Source organism: Dermacentor albipictus, chromosome 5, assembly GCF_038994185.2.
Source record: "Dermacentor albipictus isolate Rhodes 1998 colony chromosome 5, USDA_Dalb.pri_finalv2, whole genome shotgun sequence".
NCBI classification, from domain to species: Eukaryota; Metazoa; Arthropoda; class Arachnida; order Ixodida; family Ixodidae; genus Dermacentor; species Dermacentor albipictus.
This window is the reverse complement of record NC_091825.1, coordinates 16,309,459-16,335,802: the sequence shown is the minus strand read 5'-3', so window position 1 is coordinate 16,335,802 and position 26,344 is coordinate 16,309,459. Positions and strand designations below refer to the sequence as shown.

General features: G+C 47.5%; 1 protein-coding gene and 1 pseudogene across 2 annotated transcripts in view; one reads left to right on the top strand and one right to left on the bottom strand.

The window, feature by feature from the left end:
• The window catches only part of LOC135906571 (medium-chain acyl-CoA ligase ACSF2, mitochondrial-like), a 467,079-nt gene that overhangs the window by 301,520 nt on the left and 139,215 nt on the right, over positions 1–26,344 (bottom strand). For both annotated transcript variants that reach the window (XM_065438015.1, XM_065438016.1), the window contains exon 5: positions 14,658–14,708. In XM_065438015.1, coding sequence (XP_065294087.1) covers positions 14,658–14,708 — 51 coding nt within the window. The remainder of the gene's footprint in view (positions 1–14,657; positions 14,709–26,344) is intronic.
• LOC135906604 (U2 spliceosomal RNA) lies at positions 15,545–15,724 on the top strand (annotated as a pseudogene).

Here is a 26,344-nt window from a genome sequence, read left to right as displayed (position 1 = left end):
AACCCGACTGCGCAAGTGCGGCAGATCTACCTCGATCTGCTAACTGCCTGGAACCACCCGCGGCGCGACAAGCGACCTTCTCTGAAGATATAAGACGGACTGCTCGGACCTACCAGCACTCGGCGGCAGCGGCTGCACGAAAGGCCATCGCTTGAACACCGCTCTGCTTTTTTGCAGTTTCGTCTCCACTGCGGCTTGTTTGCCCACGCTGAACCTGATGAAGGAACCCGACTGCGCAAGTGCGGCAGATCTACCTCGATCTGCTAACTGCCTAGAACCACCCGCGGGGCGACAAGCGACCTTCTCTGAAGATATAAGACGGACTGCTCGGACCTACCAGCACTCGGCGGCAGCGGCAGCGCAAAAGGCCATCGCTTGAACACCGCTCTGCTTTTTTGCAGTTTCGTCTCCACTGCGGCTTGGTTGCCCACGCTGAACCTGACGAAGGAACCCGACTGCGCAAGTGCGGCAGATCTACCTCGATCTGCTAACTGCCTGGAACCACCCGCGGCGCGACAAGCGACCTTCTCTGAAGATATAAGACGGACTGCTCGGACCTACCAGCACTCGGCGGCAGCGGCAGCACGAAAGGCCATCGCTTGAACACCGCTCTGCTTTTTTGCAGTTTCGTCTCCACTGCGGCTTGGTTGCCCACGCTGAACCTGACGAAGGAACCCGACTGCGCAAGTGCGGCAGATCTACCTCGATCTGCTAACTGCCTGGAACCACCCGCGGCGCGACAAGCGACCTTCTCTGAAAATATAAGACGGACTGCTCGGACCTACCAGCACTCGGGGGCAGCGGCAGCACGAAAGGCCATCGCTTGAACACCGCTCTGCTTTTTTGCAGTTTCGTCTCCACTGCGGCTTGGTTGCCCACGCTGAACCTGACGAAGGAACCCGACTGCGCAAGTGCGGCAGATCTACCTCGATCTGCTAACTGCCTGGAACCACCCGCGGGGCGACAAGCGACCTTCTCTGAAGATATAAGACGGACTGCTCGGACCTACCAGCACTCGGCGGCAGTGGCAGCACGAAAGGCCATCGCTTGAACACCGCTCTGCTTTTTCGCAGTTTCGTCTCCACTGCGGCTTGGTTGCCCACGCTGAACCTGACGAAGGAACCCGACTGCGCAAGTGCGGCAGATCTACCTCGATCTGCTAACTGCCTGGAACCACCCGCGGCGCGACAAGCGACCTTCTCTGAAGATATAAGATGGACTGCTCGGACCTACCAGCACTCAGCGGCAGCGGCAGCACGAAAGGCCATCGCTTGAACACCGCTCTGCATTTTCGCAGTTTCGTCTCCACTGCGGCTTGGTTGCCCACGCTGAACCTGACGAAGGAACCCGACTGCGCAAGTGCGGCAGATCTACCTCGATCTGCTAACTGCCTGGAACCACCCGCGGGGCGACAAGCGACCTTCTCTGAAGATATAAGACGGACTGCTCGGACCTACCAGCACTCGGCGGCAGCGGCAGCACGAAAGGCCATCGCTTGAACACCGCTCTGCTTTTTCGCAGTTTCGTCTCCACTGCGGCTTGGTTGCCCACGCTGAACCTGACGAAGGAACCCGACTGCGCAAGTGCGGCAGATCTACCTCGATCTGCTAACTGCCTGGAACCACCCGCGGGGCGACAAGCGACCTTCTCTGAAGATATAAGACGGACTGCTCGGACCTACCAGCACTCGGCGGCAGCGGCAGCACGAAAGGCCATCGCTTGAACACCGCTCTGCTTTTTTGCAGTTTCGTCTCCACTGCGGCTTGGTTGCCCACGCTGAACCTGACGAAGGAACCCGACTGCGCAAGTGTGGCAGATCTACCTCGATCTGCTAACTGCCTGGAACCACCCGCGGGGCGACAAGTGACCTTCTCTGAAGATATAAGACGGACTGCTCGGACCTACCAGCACTCGGCGGCAGCGGCAGCACGAAAGGCCATCGCTTGAACACCGCTCTGCTTTTTTGCAGTTTCGTCTCGACTGCGGCTTGGTTGCCCACGCTGAACCTGACGAAGGAACCCGACTGCGCAAGTGCGGCAGATCTACCTCGATCTGCGAACTGCCTGGAACCACCCGCGGGGCGACAAGCGACCTTCTCTGAAGATATAAGACGGACTGCTCGGACCTACCAGCACTCGGCGGCAGCGGCAGCACGAAAGGCCATCGCTTGAACACCGCTCTGCTTTTTCGCAGTTTCGTCTCCACTGCGGCTTGGTTGCCCACGCTGAACCTGACGAAGGAACCCGACTGCGCAAGTGCGGCAGATCTACCTCGATCTGCTAACTGCCTGGAACCACCCGCGGCGCGACAAGCGACCTTCTCTGAAGATATAAGACGGACTGCTCGGACCTACCAGCACTCGGCGGCAGCGGCAGCACGAAAGGCCATCGCTTGAACACCGCTCTGCCTTTTCGCAGTTTCGTCTCCACTGCGGCTTGGTTGCCCACGCTGAACCTGACGAAGGAACCCGACTGCGCAAGTGCGGCAGATCTACCTCGATCTGCTAACTGCCTGGAACCACCCGCGGGGCGACAAGCGACCTTCTCTGAAGATATAAGACGGACTGCTCGGACCTACCAGCACTCGGCGGCAGCGGCAGCACGAAAGGCCATCGCTTGAACACCGCTCTGCTTTTTCGCAGTTTCGTCTCCACTGCGGCTTGGTTGCCCACGCTGAACCTGACGAAGGAACCCGACTGCGCAAGTGCGGCAGATCTACCTCGATCTGCTAACTGCCTGGAACCACCCGCTAGCGACAAGCGACCTTCTCTGAAGATATAAGACGGACTGCTCGGACCTACCAGCACTCGGCGGCAGCGGCAGCACGAAAGGCCACCGCTTGAACACCGCTCTGCTTTTTCGCAGTTTCGTCTCCACTGCGGCTTGGTTGCCCACGCTGAACCTGACGAAGGAACCCGACTGCGCAAGTGCGGCAGATCTACCTCGATCTGCTAACTGCCTGGAACCACCCGCGGCGCGACAAGCGACCTTCTCTGAAGATATAAGACGGACTGCTCGGACCTACCAGCACTCGGCGGCAGCGGCAGCACGAAAGGCCATCGCTTGAACAACGCTCTGCTTTTTCGCAGTTTCGTCTCCACTGTGGCTTGGTTGCCCACGCTGAACCTGACGAAGGAACCCGACTGCGCAAGTGCGGCAGATCTACCTCGATCTGCTAACTGCCTGGAACCACCCGCGACGCGACAAGCGACCTTCTCTGAAGATATAAGACGGACTGCTCGGACCTACCAGCACTCGGCGGCAGCGGCAGCACGAAAGGCCATCGCTTCAACACCGCTCTGCTTTTTTGCAGTTTCGTCTCCACTGCGGCTTGGTTGCCCACGCTGAACCTGACGAAGGAACCCGACTGCGCAAGTGCGGCACATCTACCTCGATCTGCCAACTGCCTGGAACCACCCGCGGCGCGACAAGCGACCTTCTCTGAAGATATAAGACGGACTGCTCGGACCTACCAGCACTCGGTGGCAGCGGCAGCACGAAAGGCCATCGCTTGAACACCGCTCTGCTTTTTCGCAGTTTCGTCTCCACTGCGGCTTGGTTGCCCACGCTGAACCTGACGAAGGAACCCGACTGCGCAAGTGCGGCAGATCTACCTCGATCTGCTAACTGCCTGGAACCACCCGCGGCGCGACAAGCGACCTTCTCTGAAGATATGAGACGGACTGCTCGGACCTACCAGCACTCGGCGGCAGCGGCAGCACGAAACGCCATCGCTTGAACACCGCTCTGCTTTTTTGCAGTTTCGTCTCCAATGCGGCTTGGTTGCCCACGCTGAACCTGACGAAGGAACCCGACTGCGCAAGTGCGGCAGATCTACCTCGATCTGCTAACTGCCTGGAACCACCCGCGGGGCGACAAGCGACCTTCTCTGAAGATATAAGACGGACTGCTCGGACCTACCAGCACTCGACGGCAGCGGCAGCACGAAAGGCCATCGCTTGAACACCGCTCTGCTTTTTCGCAGTTTCGTCTCCACTGCGGCTTGGTTGCCCACGCTGAACCTGACGAAGGAACCCGACTGCGCAAGTGCGGCAGATCTACCTCGATCTGCTAACTGCCTGGAACCACCCGCGGCGCGACAAGCGACCTTCTCTGAAGATATAAGACGGACTGCTCGGACCTACCAGCACTCGGCGGCAGCGGCAGCACGAAAGGCCATCGCTTGAACACCGCTCTGCTTTTTTGCAGTTTCGTCTCCACTGCGGCTTGGTTGCCCACGCTGAACCTGACGAAGGAACCCGACTGCGCAAGTGCGGCAGATCTACCTCGATCTGCTAACTGCCTGGAACCACCCGCGGGGCGACAAGCGACCTTCTCTGAAGATATAAGACGGACTGCTCGGACCTACCAGCACTCGGCGGCAGCGGCAGCACGAAAGGCCATCGCTTGAACACCGCTCTGCTTTTTTGCAGTTTCGTCTCCACTGCGGCTTGGTTGCCCACGCTGAACCTGACGAAGGAACCCGACTGCGCAAGTGCGGCACATCTACCTCGATCTGCCAACTGCCTGGAACCACCCGCGGCGCGACAAGCGACCTTCTCTGAAGATATAAGACGGACTGCTCGGACCTACCAGCACTCGGTGGCAGCGGCAGCACGAAAGGCCATCGCTTGAACACCGCTCTGCTTTTTCGCAGTTTCGTCTCCACTGCGGCTTGGTTGCCCACGCTGAACCTGACGAAGGAACCCGACTGCGCAAGTGCGGCAGATCTACCTCGATCTGCTAACTGCCTGGAACCACCCGCGGCGCGACAAGCGACCTTCTCTGAAGATATGAGACGGACTGCTCGGACCTACCAGCACTCGGCGGCAGCGGCAGCACGAAACGCCATCGCTTGAACACCGCTCTGCTTTTTTGCAGTTTCGTCTCCAATGCGGCTTGGTTGCCCACGCTGAACCTGACGAAGGAACCCGACTGCGCAAGTGCGGCAGATCTACCTCGATCTGCTAACTGCCTGGAACCACCCGCGGGGCGACAAGCGACCTTCTCTGAAGATATAAGACGGACTGCTCGGACCTACCAGCACTCGACGGCAGCGGCAGCACGAAAGGCCATCGCTTGAACACCGCTCTGCTTTTTCGCAGTTTCGTCTCCACTGCGGCTTGGTTGCCCACGCTGAACCTGACGAAGGAACCCGACTGCGCAAGTGCGGCAGATCTACCTCGATCTGCTAACTGCCTGGAACCACCCGCGGCGCGACAAGCGACCTTCTCTGAAGTTATAAGACGGACTGCTCGGACCTACCAGCACTCGGCGGCAGCGGCAGCACGAAAGGCCATCGCTTGAACACCGCTCTGCTTTTTTGCAGTTTCGTCTCCACTGCGGCTTGGTTGCCCACGCTGAACCTGACGAAGGAACCCGACTGCGCAAGTGCGGCAGATCTACCTCGATCTGCTAACTGCCTGGAACCACCCGCGGGGCGACAAGCGACCTTCTCTGAAGATATAAGACGGACTGCTCGGACCTACCAGCACTCGGCGGCAGCGGCAGCACGAAAGGCCATCGCTTGAACACCGCTCTGCTTTTTCGCCGTTTCGTCTCCACTGCGGCTTGGTTGCCCACGCTGAACCTGACGAAGGAACCCGACTGCGCAAGTGCGGCAGATCTACCTCGATCTGCTAACTGCCTGGAACCACCCGCGGCGCGACAAGCGACCTTCTCTGAAGATATAAGACGGACTGCTCGGACCTACCAGCACTCGGCGGCAGCGGCTGCACGAAAGGCCACCGCTTGAACACCGCTCTGCTTTTTTGCAGTTTCGTCTCCACTGCGGCTTGTTTGCCCACGCTGAACCTGATGAAGGAACCCGACTGCGCAAGTGCCGCAGATCTACCTCGATCTGCTAACTGCCTAGAACCACCCGCGGGGCGACAAGCGACCTTCTCTGAAGATATAAGACGGACTGCTCGGACCTACCAGCACTCGGCGGCAGCGGCAGCGCGAAAGGCCATCGCTTGAACACCGCTCTGCTTTTTTGCAGTTTCGTCTCCACTGCGGCTTGGTTGCCCACGCTGAACCTGACGAAGGAACCCGACTGCGCAAGTGCGGCAGATCTACCTCGATCTGCTAACTGCCTGGAACCACCCGCGGGGCGACAAGCGACCTTCTCTGAAGATATAAGACGGACTGCTCGGACCTACCAGCACTCGGCGGCAGCGGCAGCACGAAAGGCCATCGCTTGAACACCGCTCTGCTTTTTCGCAGTTTCGTCTCCACTGCGGCTTGGTTGCCCACGCTGAACCTGACGAAGGAACCCGACTGCGCAAGTGCGGCAGATCTACCTCGATCTGCTAACTGCCTGGAACCACCCGCGGCGCGACAAGCGACCTTCTCTGAAGATATAAGACGGACTGCTCGGACCTACCAGCACTCGGCGGCAGCGGCAGCACGAAAGGCCATCGCTTGAACACCGCTCTGCTTTTTCGCAGTTTCGTCTCCACTGCGGCTTGGTTGCCCACGCTGAACCTGACGAAGGAACCCGACTGCGCAAGTGCGGCAGATCTACCTCGATCTGCTAACTGCCTGGAACCACCCGCGGGGCGACAAGCGACCTTCTCTGACGATATAAGACGGACTGCTCGGACCTACCAGCACTCGGCGGCAGCGGCAGCACGAAAGGCAATCGCTTGAACACCGCTCTGCTTTTTCGCAGTTTCGTCTCCACTGCGGCTTGGTTGCCCACGCTGAACTTGACGAAGGAACCCGACTGCGCAAGTGCGGCAGATCTACCTCGATCTGCTAACTGCCTGGAACCACCCGCGGGGCGACAAGCGACCTTCTCTGAAGATATAAGACGGACTGCTCGGACCTACCAGCACTCGGCGGCAGCGGCAGCACGAAAGACCACCGCTTGAACACCGCTCTGCTTTTTCGCAGTTTCGTCTCCACTGCGGCTTGGTTGCCCACGCTGAACCTGACGAAGGAACCCGAGTGCGCAAGTGCGGCAGATCTACCTCGATCTGCTAACTGCCTGGAACCACCCGCGGCGCGACAAGCGACCTTCTCTGAAGATATAAGACGGACTGCTCGGACCTACCAGCACTCGGCGGCAGCGGCAGCACGAAAGGCCATCGCTTGAACAACGCTCTGCTTTTTCGCAGTTTCGTCTCCACTGTGGCTTGGTTGCCCACGCTGAACCTGACGAAGGAACCCGACTGCGCAAGTGCGGCAGATCTACCTCGATCTGCTAACTGCCTGGAACCACCCGCGGCGCGACAAGCGACCTTCTCTGAAGATATAAGACGGACTGCTCGGACCTACCAGCACTCGGCGGCAGCGGCAGCACGAAAGGCCATCGCTTGAACACCGCTCTGCTTTTTTGCAGTTTCGTCTCCACTGCGGCTTGGTTGCCCACGCTGAACCTGACGAAGGAACCCGACTGCGCAAGTGCGGCAGATCTACCTCGATCTGCCAACTGCCTGGAACCACCCGCGGCGCGACAAGCGACCTTCTCTGAAGATATAAGACGGACTGCTCGGACCTACCAGCACTCGGCGGCAGCGGCAGCACGAAAGGCCATCGCTTGAACACCGCTCTGCTTTTTCGCAGTTTCGTCTCCACTGCGGCTTGGTTGCCCACGCTGAACCTGACGAAGGAACCCGACTGCGCAAGTGCGGCAGATCTACCTCGATCTGCTAACTGCCTGGAACCACCCGCGGCGCGACAAGCGACCTTCTCTGAAGATATAAGACGGACTGCTTGGACCTACCAGCACTCGGCGGCAGCGGCAGCACGATAGGCCATCGCTTGAACACCGCTCTGCCTTTTCGCAGTTTCGTCTCCACTGCGGCTTGGTTGCCCACGCTGAACCTGACGAAGGAACCCGACTGCGCAAGTGCGGCAGATCTACCTCGATCTGCTAACTGCCTGGAACCACCCGCGGGGCGACAAGCGACCTTCTCTGAAGATATAAGACGGACTGCTCGGACCTACCAGCACTCGGCGGCAGCGGCAGCACGATAGGCCATCGCTTGAACACCGCTCTGCTTTTTTGCAGGTTGGTGTCATTACTTGTGATTGATTTTAAGAATATGTGCTGCTTGCTGCCACTGCCGCCGCCCTAGTATTCTGCTATTGTCGTTTTTTTTTGTTGTTGTTGTTCTTGTTTTGCTTGAAGCTACTGTCTTGAACGCACGATGTCGACAGATTTTTGTACCTCATGCAATAACAAGTTTACGCCCGAGGAAATTTCTGCCAAATGTACTGTATGCAACAAATTGTACCATCTCGGAACCTGTGCTGGGCTTACCGTAAAGCAGTACAAAGGTAAATCGGAGTCAGCCAAGCAGAAATGGGCATGCCCCACATGCAAAAATGGAAGCGGCAAAGGAGACAACCAAGGGGAAAAGCTGTCTGATGACGAGATAGCCGACATTAAAACCCTGCTCGTTACTATAAATGGGAAATTAGACGAGCTGATGCCGCTTAAAGACACTGTAGCTAGCATTGAAACAGCTGTAGAGCTAATGTCGGAAAAGTATGATGAAGTACTAGAAAGGCTAACTACCCAGGAAAAAGAGAGAAAAGATATTCAAAAGAGATTGGAAATTTTGGAGAGAAAGGTCGGAAAAAAAGAAGAAAATGAAACGTTGCGAAGTGACGTCAATGATCTTGACTGGAGGAGCAGAAAGCTGAACCTTGAATTCCATGGAATTCAGTCCACCGAACCTGAAAATCTGCTAGATAAAGTAAACGCTGTGGCTGACACGATAGGAGTTTCCAGGCTTTCGAGCGCAGACGTCGATGCAATTCATCGGCTACCTGCAAAGCACAATAGGATCCCAGGAATAATAGTTAGATGCACCGGGCAAGCTGTCAGAGATAAGTGGCTCGAGAAAAAGAATAAACTGAGGGACGAAAAAAGCAACATTGCCATCATGGAAAATATGACTAGTCATAACCGACATCTGTTGCGACTGACGAAGGACTGGGCAAAACAAAATGCATATCAGTATGTCTGGCACAGGAATGGGAAGATCTTCATGCGCAAAACAGATGGCCAGTCGGCAATCGTAGTGCGCAGTGTGCGTGACCTTCCGTCATAGCACATTTCAGCATGTCCAACAAATGGGTATAAAATGTGTTGTCGGAATTTGAAATGGCTAATGACAATTACCTTCTTCCAAAGGATGTAAACGCAGTTGCAACGAACCAGCACAAAAATTCACTAAAATGCCTTCATTTAATCGTTCGCTCACTTTACAACAAGGAAGCAGAACTGGATTGTTTTATCTCTAGTTTTTCTTTTTTGTTCGACGCGGTCACGTTACCCGAAACTTGGTGTAAAGACTACCAGGATAACTTTCAGTTTTCATGTTATCAATCCTTCTGCTTAAATCGAAAAAATCGTCGTGGTGGTGGACTCATGCTATTGATGAAGCTGAATGCAAAATGCGAACTGCTTCCTTCTTTTTCTGTGCTATGTGATGACTTTGAAATATTGTCAGTTCGTGTAAATAAGCATGTGTTTTCTGTTTGTTACCGGCCCCCACATGGAAATGTGTCAAGCTTCTTTTTATTTTACGGGCAGTTTCTCGATTTTGTTTCTGCAAATGGTTACTCTGTCACGTCAGCCGGCGACTTTAATATAGATATGTTAGCAAACACTAACGAACAAAGAAACATGAAAATTCTTATTACATCAAATGGTTGCGATAATGCAATCACACTACCGACCCGAATTACGAAAGACAATAAAACACTGCTAGACCTTTTTGTGACAAATTCTGATAATACAGACATCACAGCAGGAGCTATATCATGTGGTCTTAGCGACCATCTTCCGATATTTGTTATGGTAAAGAAGCAGAATTTAGAAGGATGCAAAAGCCGACCACCCATTTTTTTTTTTTTCAATCTAGTACTCTGTCAAATTTAGACAGCTTCAGGACTGAACTACTTAAGTCAGATTTTACATGGGTAATGAAGATAAAAAATGCCGACGAAGGGTATGAAAAATTTATCAACCAGTTCCTGCAGGTTTACAAGCGTCATTTTCCAATGAAAACTTTTAAGCTAGGTAAAAAAAATCCGCGAACCTTGGATAACTCCAGAATTGCGCCGAAAAATCAATGAGAAAAATATGCTTTACCATCCGTTTATTAAAACAAAAGATCCTGATACCTTAAAGCAATTCAAGGCGTGCCGAAATAAATTAAACAAGGAGGTTAAAAAAAGCAGATCTAGTTACATTTTCTCTGAATTCCATAGCTGCCTAAAGAAAAGTGACCTCGTATGAAAAAAGTTGAACACTGTTTTTAAACGCACGAAACTTTCACCTAGAATCGAGAAGCTGTCAATAAATGACTGTGAAGCGTCTGGCTGCGCCCTTGCAGATTCCTTTAATCAGTATTTACTTCATTATTCTGATCAAGGTATACTTGTAGATTTTCACAATTTTATGCCCGCTAGAAATAATTCATCTGCTTTTCTAAGCCCTGTAACAGAGGATCAAGTTACCTCAGTTTTTTCTTCTTTAAATAATAGTTCAAGTTGCGACGCTGAAGGAATTCAGACACGTCCGGTGAAATATGTGTTGGATATCTTATGTCCACGTTTAACCCATATTTTTAACCTTTGTCTAACAAGTGCATGCTTTCCAAAGCGAATGCAAATCGCTAAAGTAACTATGCTCTTCAAAAAGGGTGATCCTAATGATATGAATAATTACCGACCCATCTCTGTCTTATCAATATTTTCCAAAGGCCTGGAGAAGCTTATCCATTATCAGCTTTGCTCGTTCTTTGATTTACACAAACTTATTTCAGATGCTCAATATGGATTTAGGAAGAACAAATCGACCGAATTAGCTTTGCTGGAACAGAAGGAATTTATTTTCTCCGAATTTGGAAAAAAGAACTTTGTGCTAGGTATTTATGTCGACTTTTCTAAAGCATTTGATTGTATTCATCACTTAACTTTGCTGAAGAAACTGGAAATTTATGGAATCCGAGGTCATTTTCTTGAACTTATTAGATCATATCTCAGTTTTCGACAGCAGTTCGTTCAAATTGAAGCGTATCGTTCTGATTTAAAATCCATAGTTAAAGGTGTTCCTCAGGGCAGCATTCTTGGTCCGCTTCTCTTTAACATTTACATAAATGATCTCACTAACCTCTCTACTAATCCTAAATATGTTTTGTATGCCGACGACGCTAGTGTATTTCTATCTGCTCCAGACTGTCATATCTTACACAATGATGCGAATTCTCTCCTTACTAAGCTTAAAACGTGGTCAGTACTAAACCATCTCAACATAAACGTTAATAAGACGAAAGCTGTAATATTTAGACCTAAATTGAGGCAGCTAAATTCTCATGTAAGCTTCAGTTATGGTGGCGCACCAATAGAAATCACAAATAATATTAAAATTCTGGGTGTTACATTTTCTCAGAACATGCTATGGGATAGTCACATTGATGCTGTTCTAACTAAGTTAGCTCGAGCAGTAGGCATTATTTCCCATTACAGATCGTATCTCCCGTATCAAGTAAAGATCCTGCTTTATAATTCCCTATTTTACTCTCATCTTAATTACTGTTTCTTGGTCTGGGGCACAACCACGTATACAAATTTGCAAAGGATCTTTAGACTCCAAAAAAAGCTTATCAGAGTACTTTTTAATCTACCATACAACAGCCACTCGCAAGGTCTTTTCTCCAAAGCATGCATAATACCAGTACTCAATCTTTACAATTATAAGCTAGCACTTGCATTCCAGCGCGAACTAAAAAATCATCTTAAATATCTGCATGAGTTGTCATTACTGAAAAAGAGCACTGTGTTTTACACTACCCGTCATAAAGAGGAGTGGATTGTACCAACTCCTAGAACCAATTACACAATGGAAAAATTATCCTTCACACTTCCAACTCTATTAAACAACTGCAAAAAATCCGGGACTGACCTACTTAAACTATCTAAACGTGAATTACGACAGATTCACTGCACACATTCTTAGTTATTTCTTGTTATTATTTCTTGCGGATAAGTGAAACTGCATTTATGTTATTTCTTTTGTGACTAGCCCGTAGTTGGCTGTGATGTTTTATTGTATGAGTGAACCTGCAATTTGTATTTCTATCTTGCCTTATTTTTTGTGTACGTTACATTGTACACTCGGAATGTGTAATTTCAATTGTGACAATGTATTATGTCTTTTTTGTTGTTTGTAACTGCCCCTTGTATGGGGGACCTACGGCTCTGTCAAGCTGTCATTCATGACAGCTTTTACTGCAGGTCTCCCGTGTCGTGTACTGTTACGGGACACAAATAAAGACATTATTATTATATATCTTCTTATCTAGGAGACCTCTATAGCAGAGGACACTATTCAGCTATGTATAAGCCTCAGCAGTTCTTCTAATCTCACTAAAGCCCATGATAACCAAAGCAATGTCTGATAGTTCCTCAAAGAATCCTGCTAAGCTAGCCTCACTCGAGAAGCTTCGGGTGTTAAACGTTGCAAGGGTGAGTTGCCATTGGCGGCTTGTTCGGACCCAGAGATTCTTAGCACCCTCTGCTGCGTTACAGGTCTGACCGCCGCCTTGGTCAGGTGCTCTGCAGCTGCTGGGGACTGAGGGCCATTGGGTGATTGAGTTAGCCATTTGGGAGGGGGTGGTCGAATACTGCACCAGGGAGACCAATTCCTGTTGTGGTGAAGGAGTGTCTTGTTGAAGCTTTGTGGGCCTTCCTAATTTGGTTGTACCTGGATTAGTATAGCCCCACTTGCTCTCGGCATCTTTTGCCGGTGACAGGCGTCACTCCAAGACTGCAGATGTTGTGCACTCGAGGAGGTAAATTTGGAGCTCACTATCGTCCAAAAATAACTCTTGGAACTCCCTACTATGGTAACCGAGCATTCGACATAGCTCAGTCAGATAATCTTACAGGCGGCGAGGCTACCTCCTCACCGACAAGTAGAGCCACGAGGGCCCTACATGGCTAAAAATTTTGATTTATCCACAAGAGAAGTGTTTTCCTGATCGCATGCGTAACTCAATATAGAACGATTTCTAAACGTTTCTGGCCTCGTAATTCCGGAATAGCACGTGCGCAGACGGCCGTAAACTTGGCTAGGTAAACCCTACAGGCGTACCGACGACCGCACTTATGCAGGCGGTCGTGAATTCGGCTAGGCGAAAACTATACAGCCGAGTTCAACTCCCGTTAAATATAATACTATAGTACACGATGCGATCACATCGAGTCACTCAAAGCCAGTTTTGTATACCTCAAATGCTATAAAACATGCTTAAAATTTTCCGCACAATAGGGGCTTTGATAATCGCAGCAGGTGACACGGCATCGTGTTCCTCTATGGTTCTAACAACGTAATTTCGGAGGCAACTACATGCATGCGGCCACGGACGCGGCTAGATATGCGATACATTTTCGGCGAACTTGAACAATACTTAAATGTAGTGTGGAAAGAAAAAATAAAATGAGAAGAAATAAACGCTTTCAATGTTTACCGGGAATTTACTAGTCGCGTGTTGACGGTGGTACAACAAACTCACGGTCTCGTCTGCCTGGCTCAGGTCTCGGAGAAGTCTTTCCGAACGAGACGGAACTGATACTGAATGGCCGCCCAAGACTGAGGCACCAAGTGAGAGAAGGACGCCTAGGCAGAGACCTTCGCTCAAAGGGCAAATCTTCAGAGTAGGGAGACGGGCCGCTAACAATGGTGCTGAGCTGTGCGTACGAAAAGCATCCCTGGAAGGCGGCCTTGCTCTATGGTTGGAGAGCGCCTATACGTCGCCTCTTTTAAGCTACAGTGCGTGCGTCAGCGATCGATTAGACATTGTGTGTACAGTTCACGTGCGGAATCTATTGAAGTACCTTTTACCGCTACACATGCAATACTTGTAATCTTCGGTAGCTCTGCAATTTGTCCGTATATACATCTTTCCTTGGTTTTCGTCTGTTTGATGCCTCGTGACAATATGAACTCGAATGGAGTCAACTTTTCTTTTTGTACAACGATCAGGACGAGGAAGTTTTGACATCGCCGCTTGTGTTATCTCTAGACTACACGGCAGCGCACCACCGTAACGCTGCATGCACCATTTCTAAAAATATATATATATATCCAAAGGTATCCCGTTCTTCGATAACATTAAGTTAGCGACGTCGAGAGCGTGCATACTTTTGTTAAAATGCATATTTACGGCACTTTCGCAGGATTTATGTCAGGAAGTATATGCTGCTATAACGCAGCAGGAAAGGTGCGAATACGTACCGTAAATACCCATATTAGTTACACGGCACCATTTCGACGTTGCTCAGTGATAGTTGTTGAAATTCGGGCAGCCTTTGTAAATATCAATTTCGAACATCCTGTGCATTAATACTCGCTGCACCGTGACTCTGAATGAAGAAGTACCGCAAAAAGCGCTGTCCTGTGCATCTTCTCTTGTGCGGCTACAGAGATCAGCTGTTTGACAAGACGTACCAACCAGTTCAAGTCAACAAGCTGCTGCCCACTGAGTTAAGCTGGCGTATTGCGATAAAGTTATACAAATGGTCGCAAGCCCCGAATTTCCTGGGGATAAAAATAGAACGAATAATTAACCTACGCTACCTGTTACTAAGTGGTGCAACATGAATGCAAGTACATTCAAGCCATGAGCATCTCACCTGTCATCAGCTGTATTGTCCAACGAGATGATGTACTTCAGGGCAGGGTACCTGAAATAGTAAACGTGCGTGCTCGTTGTTGTTCTCAAAAGAACTATACTGCAGTAAATATTCATTCAGAGAGTGGTTTCGGAAGGGGCTAGTCCAGTGTTTCTTTAATTAAGGCCGTCATTGCGATTTCTCAATTCGCTATAGAAATGGAGTTTCTAGGCACATCTTTTTTTATTAGTTGAAAGGTTTCGTTCTGTTACTTAAGCGTGAAAAGTATTCAGTGCCATTTCATTCCGTGATTCTGCATGACCAGGAAAGCTGCGTATGTAGGCCCTTTAATGGCGAACTGCCCATTGCTGTGCGTCAAACGCCGTACGCACATAGGTGGCAGGCGAGGCGCTACTAGTCGCCCCTCCGCGATGTTGAGCCTCGGAAGATGATGACGGACCTGGTTGTATGCATACCCATGTATTATTGCAAAACGCGGCACGACACCTTCTACTAAAGAATCCGGTCACGTAGATTACATACGCACCTCACCGCACTTCCAGCGCACACACTGCTTCACAGTAGCCAAGGCGATCGTGCGTTGGTCGACGTCCCACAGGGCAGTGATGGTTGTGAGGTCACTCGGATACCAAAGCGGTCCCACACAACACAGGCCACACAAAGTTGGTTTCCCCACAAACTCCCTATCAAACTTGGTCGTTGCTCAGGTGAAACGTTTCAAATTTGCGGGATCGGGGCCACATTGACGGTTCGCGTTTATGTCCGCCTCGCGGTCCTGGCGGGCAGCACGCTTACGAGAACGTCACCACGGGAGAGTGGAAGGAAAGAGAAAGGAGAAAGCCAAGTGCTTGGAACGCCAACAAAGCGAGGGCAGTTAGAACGCAGACATGGCCGACGCGGGTGAAAGCGTAGTATCTGTTCTTATCAGCTCAATATCTTATACCAGTGGTACTTGGACCTAAGACATTAAACTTACGTTTAGATGTCGGCGGAGTGCTTAAAGGCTGTTTCACCTCTGCCGCGCATCGGCGCGGTATTGCCCTATCTCGGGGATCGGCCCATGTATTCGGAGAAATTCTGGATATTCACGGCTCGATGGACGCACGCAATTTTTCGAACCAAGCCATATATACAGGTTCCTTGTATAGGAAAGTGTGCTGAGAGAAGTTTTCTCCTACGTGTGTGGCAAGTCCAGTGGTAGAAAATAAAACAATTGATGTCTTCCGCTAAATGTTTCAAGCGCTCACTTATGATCATTGCAACACAGCGGTTCCTCTGTACTAATGGTTTATGTTATCCTGCTCGACTGGAATGCTGTGCAAAAAAGAGTCGCACCACTAGCGTGTGCCTCGTGGCAGGGTACACCTTGGCGTTGCAACGTCATGCGCGGCACAATACCGGGCGAAAGCTTTCTATGGCAGTGCAGCCAAGGCTACGGAGCCGAGTTGCACTTGTTTTGCTGCGCCCTTGCATGTAGTTCCCTAGCGAAATAATATTTATGTTATACAGGTTAAATAAATATTGCAATAACTTGCACTTTAATGCAGGATATTTTAATAATAAGGAAGGAAAACTTTGCCGTGTTGAAGAAATTTCGTTTCATGCTATTCCGTGCTTTGCGATTTTCTGGCGTCCTTATCTCTTTTCTATTCCCTTTACACGAATATAGCGTACCCGGGTTGCAGCACATCAACTTCGCCTGCTGACGTACGTCCACAGTGTTCTGTGATCCCAGCCGCCGGCATCTGTGGCGAGATTTGTCGAAAAAAAGCTGTCCATGCAGGCCAAGAAAGTTGTGTACAGCGTTTACGCAAAAGCAACCCTCAAGTACGCAAAAGCGACCCTCAGCTGGCTATCACAGACGCATGTCGGAACGTACTCTGTACCGAATTAAGCTCGACGTACAGTCTGTCACCCGCACACACGAATGCCAGAACGGGGAGAACGTGACTGCAACTTCCCGACAGTGTCTCCCTAGCCGCTCTACGAAGAAAAGGGCCACCAGTGTTTAATACGAAATGAATTTCCGACAGCGTCGAAACTTGCTTGCGATGTGACCACTGATAGTGACATGCATATGCCTAAAATGTGTACACGTACAATGAAAAGGCTGCTCAACGACACTGAGTTTTCTTTTCGCACGGAAGAAAAACTCTCCTCTCCTCGAGAGAAACGACATCATCTTGTGGCGGTGGCAGTACATGCGTACATTCGGCAACTTTGCACCCATAAGTGGTATGTGCGATAATTGGCCCTTTTTGCAAGTTTTATAGTGTATGGACGAATAGGAGATTTTTACCACCCCGTAAACGTTTAGCTTTAATTGTTCTGTAAAAATAGTTCTTCCGAGACACAAAAAGCACTGCGTTTGGCTATAATTGTTAGCGTAAAAAGTGGGTAGCGCACAACTATCGCTCCTCGCAGAAGCGCTTTGTGCACAAACGCAAGTGTTGTTGCTTGACCGTTTGGTACGTTGTTTATCCTAGCGCAACAGACATTAAGGTTAGCGTTGCAAGTGTCGCCGTTTTTTGTGGCCGTATGTCGCGCGTCAACACTGTACTGGAGCGCAATATCGTGCCTGGAAGTCAACTAGTGCGCATGTGCAACACGCCCCCTACTTATCGCAGCGCTCCTTACCCTTACAAAAATTTTAATGTGTTCTTTTAGAAAGTCTTTTGAATTTTCTCTATACAACTCTATTATGTTTATTTTGATTGCCTATAGAATTTTCCTATAGAGTTTCAAAAGTTATTTGGCCACCGCATTCTTATAGGAACTCTAAAGACGCATTTCTATAGAACATTGCTATCGAGTTGCTTTAGAGATGCTAAAGACAAATTTCTATAGAATATTTCTATCGAGTTTCTTTAGAGATGCTAAAGACAAATTTCTATAGAATATATCTATCGAGTTTCTTTAGAGATGCTAAAGACAAATTTCTGTAGAATATTTCTATCGAGTTTCTTTAGAGATGCTAAAGGCAAATTTTTATAGAATATTTCTATCGAGTTGCTGTAGAGATGCTAAAGACAAAATTCTATAGAATATTTCTATGCAGTTGCTTTCGAGTCCCTACAAGCAAATGCCTATAAAAGCTAGGCCGATATGTGTAAAGTACTTGCAATTTACCAAAGTTCTACTGTAGGCAATAAGGACTACAGTAAATGCAGTGGCAAAATAATTGGTGCTACAGCCACAAAGTATTCAGTTTGAAATGTTTATTGCCCTTCAGACTAGATACATGATTCATATATGTGACATACACGCTTCAGACTAGAACTGGCAACACACAAACTGCAGCTGCCAACATACTTCTCAGGTCAAGCTGGTGGTGCTAACACACGAAACATGAGGTAAAAAAATCAGTGGCAGACGTGATTACAGTTGACACCTTGCAATAACAGGCTTGACTAGGACAAGAAACCATACCATTAAAACTGCAAAAGGAGTGCCTGTTCCAGCAGTGCACATTGAACGGTCGGATACTAAAGCCTGAAAATAGACTGATATGAATGTGCACTGCAATGTTGTGTCAGCCTGACGAAACGACACAACATTTTAGTCTGTTTAAGTGCAAAAATAACACTGGCAGTCGCTGCGAAATTGTGGCAAATAATGGCTTTCACAGATAAGTACACCATATATCCGAAACCACACAGCATTTTAGTGTATGTTTATGTGTAAAATTAGCACTGGCAGGCCCTGCAAAAATGTGGCAAACAGTAGTTTTCATAGAGCAGTACAGCATATATCGCACAAAGTTTAAAAGCTTGTATTTCGTTGTAAGGGAAACAACTTTGAGATCAGAGCCAATATTCTAATTAGAGTGAGAAATACAAACCAGACCGACACACGCAATGACTAAAAAAGAGATTTAGCTCTGGAGCTCCTATGTAATGCACATGAACAGTAAAATAGTTTTTCTTGGCAACTATGGAACCAAATTTGATGAGGTTTGATACATTTAAAAATGTTTAAATCATAGTTTTTACATTAACACCATCAATTTTTATTAAAATTTGCTGAAAATAGCAAAAATTGAAGGAAAAGGACTTAGTTTGCAACTGTAAATAAAAAAAAAGAACTAGCACAAGGTCGGTAATTCTGTAAATTTTCCTACTCAAATACGTCCAAAATACGCAAATACTTTTGAGACAACCACAGCACTAATTTGAATTAAGTTTGTGGCATTTGAGAATTCAACTTGTTGCAGGAAGAACTATTTGGCAGGTTTAAGAAAGATAACACTACGAAGCTTACTAATCCCTGTCTCTGTGCCAGAAAGAGATATCACAGTTCTGCAGACTCCATCTGCTATGTCTAAAGTCAACAAACTTTATATATGAATATACAGCTTACATGAAATTGTTGCAATGTTTGAGAGTTTCGCGCATCAACTTATAAATTAGTGATGGTATATTAGAGCAGCATATCGTATCTCTAATTTGACAGATTAAATTATGGTATTAAGTCCAACAAAAATGTGATCTCATTTTTTAGTTGTGAGTAAGATTTGTTAACCTTACTGCTGTTTCTTCAAAATTTGCAGTTTTCATGAATTCGTATCAAAAGCAGACTAGCTGTCTGAAAATGTTTTATCATGGTACTGTGCTATGTGAATAATGCTTTTCCAAATAACATGTTTACTGTGATGCAATGATATTTCTTTATTTTACCCGATTCCTTGCTGAAAAACTGTACAGTATTCACGAGATATGAATAAATAAATATTAAGTGAATAAGTAAACACATAAATATTGCGGTTTGTCTTGTCATTCCACCACCAGCATCACCTGTATTGAGCTTTGGCTACTGCTCACATGTTTCAAGTTCATTCTTACATGATCACCTGCTATTTAACTTCCCAGGAAAGGAGCGAGGAAAGGCTAGTTTTTGGCCTCATTTGGTCCGTCTAGTAACGGCGACGCTGGAGCCTGGAAAATACAATTGAAATTAATTTTCAAAAGGTGTAATGAACATTCAGCTATAATCTATTAACAGGCACAAACACGCCACAAATATCTATGTAGTCGTAGCATTATGCTAAGTTTCATTTCAGTATTTCAGAAAAAAATTATAACAGAAAAGTGGCAGAACACCCCACCTCCCCACCACTCTGCCAAACAGCGGCAGTTCTTTTGAGAATCACTTTTGACAATATCTTTACTTTCCCAAGATTCTGTGACATCAGCACTGGGCCAATGTGCCTGGCAGTAGAATATCATTGCTAATGACGAAAAGCATCTCCAAACGACAACAGCCTAGTCACACATTAATCTCATCTTGCAATGACAACACATTCCCCATTTATAACATAAGCAAGCAGGAACCCCCATGAGCTAAGATTCCTATACAGACGTCACACTGTGCATAGGAAACAAATTTTTTCAAAAGGGAATGACCTACTGGCTTCTATTGCTGAGCGGTAGATAAAATTAATATTCCATCCGCTGTTAGCCATAGTTGGTACGTACTATGCTTAATATGCCAATAATAACTTTCTCACATGGAGCTTGAGCAATCATGATGATGCATGGAAGTATCCATTGTATGGGGAACAATAATGTTTTAAGTTGTTTTCGCAAATTATGATGGATAACTGCCAATTTGTGGTATTTGGAACACAGTCGCAGTGTCACTGTTAGATACAATGGACACAGTATATTCGGGCTTTTTGAGTTATTGAAACAATTAGTTTCTAATCTAGTACAGGTATGTGCACTGATATGTATCCTAAACGCAATGATAAGACTTCCCAATTGCAATTGAAAAGTTAATTCAGTTTTAATTAAATAGGGTCCTTCATGCAACATGGCATGTGAAAAACAGAAAACAAAAATTATACTAATCATGTAACTTTGAAAATTGATTGCATAACTGCTCTGTAGGTCAAGCAGAAAATTTAACAAGAAATAACGTGCCTAAAACTAGTTGCAACAAACAAATTTGTTACTACGAAGGTTGCAGACAATTCAGTTAACAGATGGTGACCCAGTCTTTTTATGTGGCATTCCTCAGCGAACTTGTTGGTCAATTAGTTGCCGCAGCTGAACAAAACAGATGAACAGTCTAAATCTGGCATGCAGCCCCAGTCCCATTGGTGCATGGTCAAGTGGGACAAACATACTGATCCGGGGAGTGAATTATGGTGCTGTCTTAGGCACGTGTTGAAGCACTGGCCAATCTGCTGCATGTACATTTGACCAAATATACACATGATCACAAGAATAGACTACACTACCCCTGACAGACACAAGACAAATTTAGTGGTATCTAAGCAAGCCTTGCTTGTCAGGGTGCCTATATGCACAGCAGTGTGCAAGAGAATTGAGAAAGGCAAGCAGGCAAGGGAGGCTTGCTCGGTGAAAGATACCACCAAATTAGTCGTGTGTGTCACAGGCAGTGTACTGTATCCCTTTCACATGTGGTCAAGCGTACATAGGGCAAACTGGCCGGTATCGTATGTGTATAAGAGATCACCATATTTAATTCAAAAGACCAGTACGGTCATCCAACTTGGCCGTACATTTCCACAACGGGGCTTCATGTTGGATTACAATCGTTCATCTGTTTTCATCCACCGTAAAAATTGACAAGTGAAATCGATGAGGCATACCACATATATAGTAAGACATGTGGGTGAGCCCCCATTTTTAATGCAGTGAACAAAAAAGGCATCCTGTGCAGGTCACAATCAGTCTGTGCCTATGTACAACTGAAGTAAATGCAGCATAGTAAATACTGACCGTCATATTAATTTTCAAGAAATTAAAGCTCACCAAATGTGTATTTTGCAGTGCCTGTTACTATGAGAACAGAGAAGTAACTGTAAAGATATCAATGATAAACAAAGGTGTGCACACTACGTGCTTAGACCTGTGACATATTTAGTCCACCACACTTCGAATTCCTACATGCACAGCAAACTGCATGAGATTGTAGTACAAACAGAAAAAAATTATGCAAATAAGGGGTACCAAAACCACAATAAAAAGTCATAAATACACTACGTACAAAGCAAAAATTATATTTCACTTGCAGGTAAGCAACTTACACAAAAGAAATACTAAATATCAGGAAAGGTTAGGTATAGTTTTATACAGAACACAATAATGTGGGCATAATGGATATGCATACAAATAGGTAGCAAGTTCAATAAGGTTGCATAAATATTTAGTCTCTTTAGTAAGCTGCATTATGTAATGTGTTGACAAACTTCACCATGAATGACACCAAGCCCCCTTTTTGGAACACAGACATTTCATACACACCTGACATGACCATCCAGATCACACGTTATGCTGCTGCAGCCATATATCCACAGGGTCTGCATTTCTGGGGGCTCCTCGATCTTGTAGTTTATGTTGTGGGTCATGGCCTCGCTACTACAAAATGAGTTCTATGTTAGCTTATAGCAGTGGCACAATAAAGCTGTGATATCGTGAAAACATGCATCAGCACCTAAAACAGTCATGAAAACAATGTCTGCACTAATGTGGAAAGAGAGCAAATGCTTGAAATCATCGAATGTCATGACAATAGGGACATCTACATCAAATAAACTTTTGGACGCGCCGCAGCAGCAGATTACAATCTAATCTTAATGTTTTTTTTTCATTACTTAGTATAGGCAACGTTCCCCTGTCATGTTTAGTTAAGTCAGTTATGTCAACACATCTTGTCTTGGAAATAAAGCTGTACTAGTAGCAAGCTGTGATTGGCTTACATTTTTTCCCTAGAACTGTACGTTAGCCAAAAACCTCGTAAGCAGATATTGTGCACAACGTCGAAGCATATATAAGTGAGGAAACATAATTGAAGAAAGAATCGATGAAGAGGTAAACGGGTCTGTACTATGCAACTTTAGCAGACAAGCGGGAGCTCACGCACAACTGCACAAGGTGAACACGATTTCCGAAACTTTTCTCAGCGGAAGCAAACGCTTATCAGGATTATCAATTCCGCACTGTGGCAATAGAGTTGCGTACACAATTTTTACAACCAGCGCGTAGCAAGTATCAGCACAGGGTTCACTGTGGACGTGGGTGTTCCACTTGCTACGTTCGCAAGGCACTCTATACACACACGGGAAGCACACACAACACGGATGAACGCACGTATAGTTGGCGAGCACGATTGCTTACCGTTTCAACAGTACGACGAGGTCGAAAGGCACTCTCTAAGTTTCCAGTGATGCGTCTGCGATGTTACTTGCAGCAAACAAGCCACTGAGTAGTGGACGAGCTGAGGCACGCTAATAATACGCATTACTTCTTTGCGCCGTCCACCAAACTTTCCACGAACACAAGCGGAGACAAAGGGAACGCACTCCATGGCATGAAAATCGTTGGTCCACATTTAGCTGGCGCGCCACGCATACGGCGTGCTTACAGCGAGACCCAAGCCATCTTCTGGCACTTTCGTGCTCGCGAACTACGTCTCATTTCATTACAGCAAACCTAATAACACACGATCAAACACATCGATGCAGCTCGCACAACAGCCGTTGAAGACGGAGCAATAACAACACGCCGTATCTTCGTATTCTACCTGTCGCGTTGAATACGAAAATACCGGCGCCGCCAGCGCCGTCTGTATAATAGTGCGGCTGCTGTGGCCTCCGTGATTTCTACAATAATACCCACTACAGCAGGTTTTGTGCCGTTTTGAGCCGGCCTTTGGGCCGAACTACATACATATGTTGCTAGACAAGAAGACACATTGACATGCTCATATCGTGTGCTATAGTTTAGGGAAGAAATAAATTACATGCAGTATTCTTGCTTTTGAATCGCTTATGCCACATGTAGTCAGCAAAAAGCATGGCCTTCAAGATCTCGACAATTTACCCTGTGTAAGCTATCGCTGCGGTGTGATTTTAACGATTTCAACCTCGGTCACTGGCCTTAAAACCCTAACTGACTTTATGCGCAGCCGTTTCCTGCAGTGCCTGCGCCCTCACTTCGTTTCTCATTGAAGTAACTTCCTGCTGTCGTTTAAATGTAGCCCAGAAATTGTCGACACAACCTCGGAGGTACACATGTGCAGTGTGTGATGTTTCCGTGCGCTTTTGTCCGTCGCACAGCAACGTATATACGATAATAATAATATTTCGGGTTTTACGTGCCAAAACCACTTTCTGATTATGAGGCACGCCGTAGTGGAGGACTCCGGAAATTTTGACCACCTGGGGTTCTTTAACGTGCACCTAAATCTAAGCACACGGGTGTTTTCGCATTTCGCCCCCACCGAAATGCGGCCGCCGTGGCCGGGATTCGATCCCGCGACCTCGTGCTCAGCAGCCCAACACCATAGCCACTGAGCAACCACGACGGGTAACGTATATACGATGATTTTTAATTTTACCCGTGAGGCACAGGTTATGCTTATGTGTTCCCTATCTTGCTTTCGTGGCGATGCGCTTATCATGCGCGGATCGCGCTCATGAGGTCTGTGACTTTTCAAGATTCCTTGAAAAAAAAAATCGTTTCTGCAGCGTGCATTTGTCGCATTTGAGTGGTATGTGCCAGAAATGTGCGGCGGCGTTCGATCTGTTTCCGCCCCAAGTGCTGCAGTCACTGCACGCCAGCAAACAGATATGACGCGATTGCTAAGGCGCAGTTTTGCTTAGTGTTTCTTGGTTTGCATCTTTGTGATTTACCTGCATATGCGATATAAACCACAATGCGCGCTTCCGTTATATTTCTTTGGTTTTCCTAATTTCGATTAGTGTGATGTTTGCCTTGGTCAATGAGTGTCTTTTTAACGATGCTCTTACTTGATAGTAAAAAACCTCTGAAAAGCACTGGATCGCACTGGGTACGCTGGCGCTCGCTGGGACTCACTCGAGACCAGTGAGAACGCTGGATAAGAGCTGGGTCACACTGGAAGAGACGCTAGCATTGGAAACGGCGCTGGTTGTGTTTGGGCCGCGCTGGCTCCAGTACGCAAGGACGAGCGCTGCTGAATATTAAAGGCTTTATACAATTTCATCGCTTGATACTAGTCTCTTGTTCTAAATAACGCTATATCTTAGGATCATAGAACTATTTCGTGTCGCAGCATGGAATAAAGGTGCGTGAGCTGCCTTGTTTATTCCTGCACATGTGACACTGAAAATCACTTTCGTTTTTTGCATTTTGCCTTTTGACAGGGCGGACAGCTAAATTCTTTAACAAAACCACGCAAACGCACAGGACGCCGCTTTTTTAGTAGTTCGCACGTAACGTATGACTGGGAGTTATCGCCACTGTCGCAGTGTTGTGGAGTGGACATGAAATCCAGAAGTCGTTCAGACGCGCTCGAACGGACCCCGAGTTCGAAGCCTACCGCTGCTTGATATTATCGCACCGATAACAAGGCTGAGGCGATTCGTGCACTTCCACTTTCCCTATTGTACTAAAAAGAGTTCTGAGGCTCAAATACACACATTTTAGCTTTCGCCAGCTACCCGCGCCGAGATCAGTCCCCATCGAAGCTTAGGCATAGCGTATCCGTCGAGTCCGTCTGCACGCTATCGGCACGTCTAACCTCAAGAATCAAGAAGTCTAAAAAGGATAAATTACTTTATATTTCAGATTTCGCATCGGTGCTTTTAAATAAACAATTTTTTCATGTCTACAGTGCCAGCACAAGAAGTGAGGAGCGCCGATGTGACGCATCATAAACGCAGGTATATGTGCTGTTTCCGAAGGCTCCCAGCACTGGCCTGCGTTTCTCTGACGAATATATATGACTAGACAGACGTGTAGACTGAAAGGCATCACTGAACTAAGAAAACATAGCATACCCCTCGCGTAAAGAACAAGAAACGGCTATCGAAATCGGCAGTAACAGCCCATTCATGCAGCGGCCCGGGTCGGTGGTTCATTTAGGACTTTTTTCGAAGTTAAAATACCAATCGCAGTCGATGTCATGGCACTTCCGAGCACACTATTCAATACGGAGAGCAAATTTTTCTTTGTGGTACAGGCGTGAGTTTTAGTTGCTGGGCGATAGCGCATCTACCACGTCTGTGCAAGACTTCTCTCTGTGAAACTAAAACTGCTTCTCGATTTTCATAAGCTAAATTATCCGCCCATGTCCGCATGCTGGCGTGGCGTAGCGGTAATGAGCCGGGCTGGAGATCTTCAGGTACGACGATCGAATCCTGGTCAGAGCACTTCTGTTTTTACATGTTCGTTTTTTCGATTTATATTGCACTAAAACGCTATCTGTTGCTTTCTGTATTAAAAAAAATACATACGGTGTCCAGGCACCGCGTATTTAACGCGCTAGAGCTGTTTTTCGCACCAGTACGCCGCGCTTGCCCAGCGCCCCATGCATCCAGCGCGCGGCACTGGACCCATAATCCGGCGATGCAATGGATACTGGGTACTGTTTATAGAGTGAAAATGTAGAGCCGTTCTTAGACAGGCCGCACTTTAGCTTCTTTAATGTCCTATAAACGTTCCTTTACAGAACTCAGTACGTATGCCATATGATGGCACATTTTTAGAACGGGAATGGAGAGCCAGTCTAGAGACAGGCCGCATTAGAAGTTCTGAAAACGTTCTATAAATTTTTCTATAGAGTTTGGTACATAAGATGTCAACACAACCTCTATAGAACTTTTATGGAGGATGTAGAACCATTCTATAGACCGGCCGCATTAGAAGTTCTGAAAAGGTTCTATTAACATTTTTCTG